Here is an 8,576-nt window from a genome sequence, read left to right as displayed (position 1 = left end):
TTAACTTGCTTAAATATTTTTAAAGTATGTTTTGAAGTTTTTTAAAGTAAGTGTGACCCCATTGCAGGAGGCATCTTCTGATACAACAAACAGATTCAGCATAAATTTTAGAAAACCAATTAGGACTTAATCAATCATGATTTTGACAAAATCAATTTGGCTAACAGAAAATAATATTAATTGAATAGTTTTAAAAGTTGAATTTTCCTGTTTAACTGTCATTTTGAGTAATGTGCATTATTTTGTCCTAAATTTCCATTTCACACAGCCAAATACATTCATTTATTGCTAATAGAACAGAAAAATAATGAAATAATTGAATGCATTCTTGACCTCTTTGAATATATCATATTCTTTGGAAAACTTAGTCATTATTGCATTGAACATCTGCTCCATTAAGGCATTATGCTTGATGCTGAGGTTACAAAAGTGAATAAAACAGATTTCATTTTATAAGGTTTATGCCCTAAGGAATTTTATTGTAGGATAATCACTGTCAATTTATCATCTTACAGTAAAAATTTCAGGAATATAAGAGGTGCTTAAAAAAGATCTGCAAAATATATAACCCTTTTCTTTTATGATAACTATGTATACAGGCCCTTCTTTTGAGTTTTCTTTGTAAGCTCGAGACTTACCCCCAGGGTGGTTTTTTTTTTTTTGCTCCTTTCACATAATTGAAGGTCTCATCTACTAGTTCTTATTTCCTTCACGACTTCCACAGGCATCCCTTTCCAGGGGTGGAAAGACCCTCTTTGGTTAAAACCTCATTGCCTCTCTCCTCTACAGTTGAGCTCGTCTGTTTGCTCTCCAGTTTCTTCCCTAAATAACACACTTCCTGGAATGAACATCTTCGTTCATTCTTTCTAGACTCACCTCTCTCTGATTTCTTCCTCATACTCAGCCCAACCCGGAAACTCATGGCCCTATGGCTTAAATCATGAGTTGATATTCTCTATGATGCCCTCCCACTTTCTTCCCCCAGTTCCTTCCAGACCAAATCACAAGTACTTTTAAGTTAAATTCCACTCTTACCTCTTCATTAGAGACTTTAGTCCCATCTTCCCGCCTTTGGGATGAGTTCTGTCCTTAAACAAATGTGGTCCCATCAGGAGTCACTGCAGATACTAGTTCAGTTCTGCAGGAGAGGCTGGAGGTGGGCAACCTACAGAAATTACTGGAAGAGACAGACAGTGCACTGTAAAAGCAGGAGTCTTGTGAGGATCCCAAGTGTAAGGAGAGATTTACTTCCTGCTAGTAAAATATTCTGATGTAGCGTCCATAGTGTGTATGTGTTAGCCACTCGGTCTTGTCTGACTCTTTGTGACCCCATGGACTGTAGCTGGCCAGGCTCCTCTGTCCAAGGGATTTCCCAGGCAAAAATACTGGAATAGGTAGCCATTCCCTTCTCCAGTTGATTTTCCCAACCCAGGGATCGAATCCAGGTCCCCTGCATTTCAGGCCGATTCTTTACCATCTGAGCCACCAGGGAAGCCCAGCATCAATAGTACTTAGACTCAGTTTCCAGTAAGCATGACTTTGGCCCACTAACATCCTCTTTATGCCTTTCTTCTTCCCAGGATGTGCCTGCCCCTCCCAAGCCTGTTTCTCTCCATCCTTTATATCAGACTAGACTCCATCCTCCTGCTAAGTCCCTACTGCGGCCACAGACCCGCCCGCATGCTGACAGTCTTACCCCCGGACCCTTCAGCCACTTGTCCTCCTTCTCCTTGAGTGATGAACAGGAGAATTCTCACACCTTGTTTAGTCACAACGCATATAATAAGGTGAGAATGCCCCATGCTTAACTTTTAAATGTGGAGAAAACATATGTTACAAATATTGAAGTATATTGAGAATATTATATATTTGTGGGAAGGCACATGTCCTTACAAAAAGATAATAATTAACCTTGGGAAAGTATGAAATATTTGTTTCCTTTCAGAGTCATTTCCTGATTTGCATTGCTTATTGTTTCATGCTGTGATCCCAAAGTGGAAATCCCAAGACATGCTTCAAAGCCTGACAAGAGGCCATTATTCATTTATCTTCTAGTCTCAGTTCAAAGTTCTTAAAAACGTCTCAAAATGACAGTGCCTTGATGAGGAAGCATTTATAATTGTAGTCAGTGTGTAATGGAATACTTAGAATTTCTATGGATATCTGTAACAGAATATTGATATTTTATTTTAAAATGAATCTATTTGCCTTATAATGTATGGTGGTGAGACATGTAACAAATAATGAGGCGTTTGTTACCTAAAATATATTTTTAATAAAGCAAAAATTTTATAGTTGGCTTTGGAATGTAATCATGAATATTCTATTAGAAGCAAGCGGTCAGTAGCGCAAGAGGCTTATGTATAAGCATCCTTTGCTCTTCTGAGCATCATCATAAGGACGTCCTGGCTAGCATAGGCTCTCAGATTTTGAAACTTTTCTAAAAGAATTGACTAGTCAAAATCAATCACCAGTTAAATCATTTTTAAATTCAAAATCTTGTTTTAAAGTATTTGTTTTTGCAAAATCTATATTTAATGAAATATACCTCTATACTTGGAAATCAATCAAGACCTTATATTCCAGAGTGTATGCAGTTGACTAATATTCCTTGAACCCTAAAGCATTAAAAGAAGCAACTGTTCATCAGTCCAATCTAAACACCAAAAAATCATCCAAAAAGTGAGCACAATTATGAGGAAAATTTTGCTTTGTATATTTAATAGCATTTATCATGATTGAGTGGTCAACCCTGAATTAAATTTTTAAAGTATTCATTTCTGGGACTCCCCTGGAAAGTCCTGTGGTTGAGGATCTGAGCTTCCTTTGCAGAGAGAACAGGTTCAATCCCTGCTTGGGGAACTAAGATCCTGCATGCCATGCAGCTAAAAAAACAAGAGAAAGAGAAAGAAAATTTCTTGAACTAAACAAAAAATGAAAATACAACATATAAACTTTAAAAAAAAAACATATAAACTTTAAGAATTTATGGAAAAAGTAGCAAATTTTTAAAAAGTAATCATTTTCCGCAAACAAAGTGTCTTTAGGCTAAGTTCAGGATGGCATTTGTATGACCTTTGGTTGCTTCTAAACTCTTGGTCTAGAAAAAGTATTTCATGGAGAGTATAGTATTTTTAAATGATTTTATATTGCTTTAAATTTTACCTATTTTAATACTAGCCAACATCTATGAAATTCATTTAGCTATTAGAGTTAATATTTTGATAACATACCATTTTCTTATAATGTCATCGATGAGCATCATAGGATTATAATTGTATTTTATAAATATCAATTGCTCCAAATAGTTCTTCCTTTGACATTTTGGTAGTGTTTCCTGGAGACATTCAGCAAAGATAAACTCAGTATTTCATCCATGTTTTAGCCTTTTCCTGGTCTGCCTGTGAAGAAAAATATATCACAGCCATTTGAGGCTGGACAACTATTTTCATTTTATAAAAACTTCTCAATAGATTTTGTCTTTCAATGTCTGAGATTTATTGATATTGAATAAAGAAACATTCACATCTGATATAGTAATGTTAGCATTTCTTGATGGAATATTCAGTTGCTTAGTCTGATATTTTAATTGCTCTTATTAAAATGTATGGATTATTCAATTTGACCTTTGTGTTTCCTAAACTTGTATTGTAATGGCCAACAGTGTACTAAATGAAATAACTTGCCTGGAATTGTAAAACATAGTCATTTAAATTAACTTCTCTTCAATATCCTAACATCCTTCCCAGGCTTCACTTTCAGCCTTACCTGCTAGGTTTATCTCCAAACTCAAACCTTCCCACCCCTGCCCCAGAGATCCACACTGAACTTGACCTTACATAGCTATCTTTGGGGCTTCTTTATCAACCGTAGGTACAGAAAAATGTTTGACAGGTTTTATTCTTCTGTTGCATCTGTAGTGCGTGCTCCTCTCTTGCCCTAAATCTTTATACTAATCCCTGATCTCTTCTCCTACTTTAATAAGTTCATATGATGAACCTTATATGACATCCTATCACATATGATGATGATCAGGCACTTTCCCTTATATATTGGTTATACCAGTATGTCCTCTCTTTCCTCCACCTCATGAAGGGAGTCATTACTCTTACTTTCTTCTTTAACCTTTGTAACTAACATAGCCCAGTGGATAAGTGTGCAATGTCTTCAATCAGTCCATCTGAGTTCATTTCTTGACACCTTTCTTTCCAGGTGGTGATATTGGGTACATTATATAGCCTCCAAATGTCTCCATTTATCTATAAAGTGAGGATAATAAGAGTACCTACCTTATTAGACTATGATAAGATGGGCTAGTACGTGTAAAGTATTTAGAATAGTGCGTGGGACATGAGGATCATGTACGAGTTAGATCTTGTTACTAACTGTTGTTCAGTTGCTAAGTCACGTCTGACTCTTTGTGATCTGCGGACTGCAGCACGCCAGGCTTCCCTGTCCTTCCCCATCTCCTAGAGTTTGCTCAGATTCATGTCCATTGAGTCAGTGACCTATCCCACCATCTCATCCTCTGCTGCCCTCTTCTTCTTTTGCCTTCAGTCTTTCCCAGCATCAGGGTCTTTTCCAATGACTCAGCTCTTCCTGAATTGTCAGTCCCATTACTTTCTTACATTTCCATTTGTTCTTTTTCCAATGGACTCTTCTTTGAGTGCAGAAACTTCAAAACACAAACTAAAATGAATACTTTTCCATCCTTTTCTTTCACGATGTTGCAAGCCTAGTAATTTCAAGACTTTCTTTCCCTCAAAGGGGTCAGTAGCCATTATTTTCATCCCCCTCTTTAAACTCACTCTTTAATTCATTCTTGAAAACATTTTATCATTCTACTGTGATTTCTCTCTTAAGGGTAAACTGCTTGTCAACAAACTCAGCTGAATTTAACTAAGTCTTCTCTTTTATCCCTTGTCGCAGTTGACACTTGATTATTCACTCTTGGATCTCCGACCTCACTCTGCTGTTGGGGTAATATGGAAATTTCAACTCCCTCACTGTCCCTTCTTTATTTTCTTGGTGGACACTTCTTCTTCCTCTGTGTCTTGTCTCTAATTGCCTCACTTGACACGCACCCACTCACAGGCTTCTGGGATGATCTTAGCTGTACTGATGATCCTCAAATCCACATTTCCAATTCTGTTTTTCCTTTGAGATCCAGAATTATACCTTCAGCTGCTTACTTCTGATTTCCCCTAGGATGTCATGTTGTCACCTCAAGCTCATCATCTCATGTCACCTCAAACCAGTTCTGTTCTGGCTTCCCTACTTCTGTCATTAATACCACGATGCTCAGCCCCCAGACTTGAAACTTGATTTACCTATTATGCTTCTTCTGCTTTGTCATCATAGCTAGTCATTCACCAAGTTGCATGGATTCTTCTTATATCTGTCATGTTTTATCTCTTACTACTCTTTATTAGTATTCCACTTTGCTTAAGCTAATCTGCTATTTTCCTCCAGGTGTGCCTTGGGAATTTCTTGCTATTCAACTTGCTCACTCATTCTCCCCATATAAAAATACCTTCCTGCTTTTCATCTTACTTATGCAAATCATTTTCAAATTTCATGACCTAATCAAATGATCCCTCCTCCCTGTGAAGTTTCCCCCTGTATCAGCACTCAAAGTGGTATTTTTCTTTCAGTTTTTATAACCTTTGCCTGTGCCAAGGTATCTCGTGCATATGAAAGGTTATCATGTATTTATTTGTTGTGATTATTTTAGTGTCCACCTAGGACATGACATGCTTAATATGATATTTTTCACATTATAGGTAGAGCAACAAATATGTGCTAATGATGAACAAATACTAAAATGACCCAACTTATTCACTAGGAGCACAAGATGTTTGAATACAAATTTCAGATTATTTCTATTTTAGTGAAAGTAAAAGTGAAGTCGCTCAGTCGTGTCCGACTCTTTGCAACCCCATGGACGGTAATCTACCAGGCTCCGCGGTCCATGGGATTTTCTAGGCAAGAATACTGGAGTGGGCTGCCATTTCCTTCTCCAGGGTATCTTCCCAACCCAGGGATCGAACCCGGGTCTCCTGCATTGCAGACAGACACTTTACCATCTGAGCCACTAGGGAAGCCCCATTTCTATTTTAAGCAGAAGCTAAATCTGAGTCAATTTAAAGGTTTATGGGTACATTCAGTACAATTTACCTCAATTAAGGATCTACCATTTTTGAGGGCTACCTCCGGTTTCCAGTGAGCTTATGGAGGGCCTTGAATGGAATGGTATGTGGAGGCAGGAGACCTCTGATCCTCCGCACCTGAACGTGGATGCTGGAATCCACAGGGTGTCCGCAGTCCTGTCGGTCCATGACCATCAATCCTATAATGCGTTACTGCATCCTTCTTTCTTCACCTGCACAGCATGACCTCCTTGGCTCTAGGTCAGTACTCCTGAACCTCTATAGCATGCATTGGAAAACATTGTTAGTTACATGCTAGGAGCAGGTAGACGTGGAACCTGCTCATCTCAGAACCATCAGCTTAGAGCCCCTACATATTCTCCTCTCCTCTTTTGTTCGTGCCTCCTTTGCCATAGGAACTCTGCAAGAGTCCGTATTTGTGAATTTGCCTACTCTCTAAAATTCTGTTGTGACCTGCTAGTCAGTTTTAAAATTGTCTCTCATCTGGACTCATTTGGCCATTTTCCCCTCCATCTTGCAATGCATTTAAACATGTTTATCTGCAAAGCTAAAAACGACCCACTCACAGCACATCTTTTATGTTTAGGTCTAATGCTGTCTACCCTCTATTTGTGAGAATTCAGTTCATTTAGAAAGACTCCTCTTCTCTGGCCCCACTGACGCACTGCCCTGGGGTCTCAGCTACCTTCTTGACCCTCAGGTGAGAAAATCTACCTACCTCTAACGTGCATCTGTGGAAAGCTTATTGCTCTCCCAAACATCTATTTTCCAGCTTCTGCCTCATTTATTCTCTCTTCCACTCTCACAAGCGTTTTAAGTCAACCCATGATTCCAACTCTTGTGGCCCACTTTCATATTCCAGCTGAAGTTCTCGGCCTTGTGCGCTTTTTCCTCTTTTCTTATCCCAACTACGTTTTTGACCTTTCATTTAGCACAACCATAGGCTGTGTTGACAGGATGTTCTTTCTCATCTTTGTTTCTCCAGAGTCTCTGCTCTGCCAGTCTACACCAGCAACAAGCAAACGCGTGCCAGAGATGATTAGAGCTGGGAGGAGACAGAACTAAGCCGTCACCATCAGATGGCTTTTCTCATCTGCTGGCAGGAGGAAGGCTGGGATTTCCTACTCTGGAAGGCTCTATTTACAGGGAAAGTTGGAGAGATTTTACAAGGAAGAATAAGATTTTTATAGACACAGAGACAGCTTTGAAGCCCCAGGAGAAAATTCACAGGCATTCTGTCATTTTAAAAAATTAGATTATTTAGGGGGCTGTGTGTATGACTGTCCAGCCATTTTATTTCACCTTCAGTTTTGTAAAAATTTTTGAGCCTTGTTTGTGACAACTTTCCATGTTATTTCTGGTCTGGTTTTGTCCGTGGAGGACTAAGTATAGCTGATTTGTTTACATACATGCCCTCCCATAGGTTCCTCTGCTGTTAAATTCTGTTTTGTATTTTCTATGCAAGGGCTGGTTCCAGCACTTTCAATTTGAATATTCCAGTGCTTATCTCTAGCATATCCTTTCTTCCACTATAGCTTTCCCTTCGGAGCAGGAGAGAGTTATTCATCATCTACCTCTTTTCTTCCTGCCTAGAACATTCTTCCTAGCCATGACTGAGGTGGGAGGTAGATTGGCTCCATGGCTGAGCAGCTAGAATTTGTCAAACTGAGTACATTGGAGATTTGTTTTCCCTGGATCCTTCAAGGAAAAAGTTCATGGCAGGAGCTGAGCTCTGCTGGAGTAAAGAGATAAGATGACCACGTCTGTCATTCTTAGGGTCAAGGAGACTTCCCTGACTGCACATATGCGGAAAAGTTCCTTGGGGATCAAAAAAAAGAGGGACTGCTCTTCCATAATAGGCACTGTGAATCTCCCAGCGACCCCTGCCGTGGAATCCATCTTGGCTAAAGGATGCACTTGCTTGTCTGAGAGGGCCCTGGACCAGGTCAGATGTAGGAAACGAAGCAGGATGATTGGCTAGGGAAAACAAGGGCCAGGAGGAGCTGCCTGATATAAGTGATGTATGATAATGATAAAGATAAATGATGATGTAAGTATCTTCTTCCCCCTCTCATTCAGGAGGACGCCTGCACTCTTCTCTGGGTGTGTGTTTCTGCCTCGCCTCTGTCTTAAATAAATAAACTGCTTCTCTGCATGTCCTCCCATGCAGAGATGACTGAGCTGTGCCTCTCATCATCAGCTTTGTGCCTGTTTTTACAGCTCTGTATCCTTGATAAGTCTTGTTTTCAAGAGGGACAAGAGCCAGAGTGGCTTTATTCCAGCCACTATTCCCTGGTGGACTACTGGTTAGGATTCCTGGTTTTCACCCAGGCTTCCCAGGTTTAGCTCTGGGGCAGGGAACTTTTAAGACCTCACTGCTCACTCCTGTCTCCCCAAGGTCATGAC

General features: G+C 39.5%; 1 protein-coding gene across 13 annotated transcripts in view; it reads left to right on the top strand.

Moving 5' to 3' along the window:
* The window catches only part of MLIP (muscular LMNA-interacting protein), a 301,030-nt gene that overhangs the window by 263,393 nt on the left and 29,061 nt on the right, over positions 1-8,576 (top strand). For 11 of the 13 annotated variants that reach the window (XM_010848558.1, XM_010848555.1, XM_010848554.1 and 8 more), the window contains one exon: positions 1,581-1,787. The exons of the other annotated variants lie outside the window; for them this stretch is intronic. In XM_010848558.1, coding sequence (XP_010846860.1) covers positions 1,581-1,787 — 207 coding nt within the window. The remainder of the gene's footprint in view (positions 1-1,580; positions 1,788-8,576) is intronic. 13 annotated transcript variants of the gene reach the window in all.

Source organism: Bison bison, unplaced genomic scaffold (assembly GCF_000754665.1).
Source record: "Bison bison bison isolate TAMUID 2011002044 unplaced genomic scaffold, Bison_UMD1.0 scf7180017864270, whole genome shotgun sequence".
In the NCBI taxonomy this organism is placed as follows: Eukaryota; Metazoa; Chordata; class Mammalia; order Artiodactyla; family Bovidae; genus Bison; species Bison bison.
The sequence above is the reverse complement of the archived record's forward strand: the minus strand, read 5'-3'. Positions and strand labels throughout refer to the sequence as shown.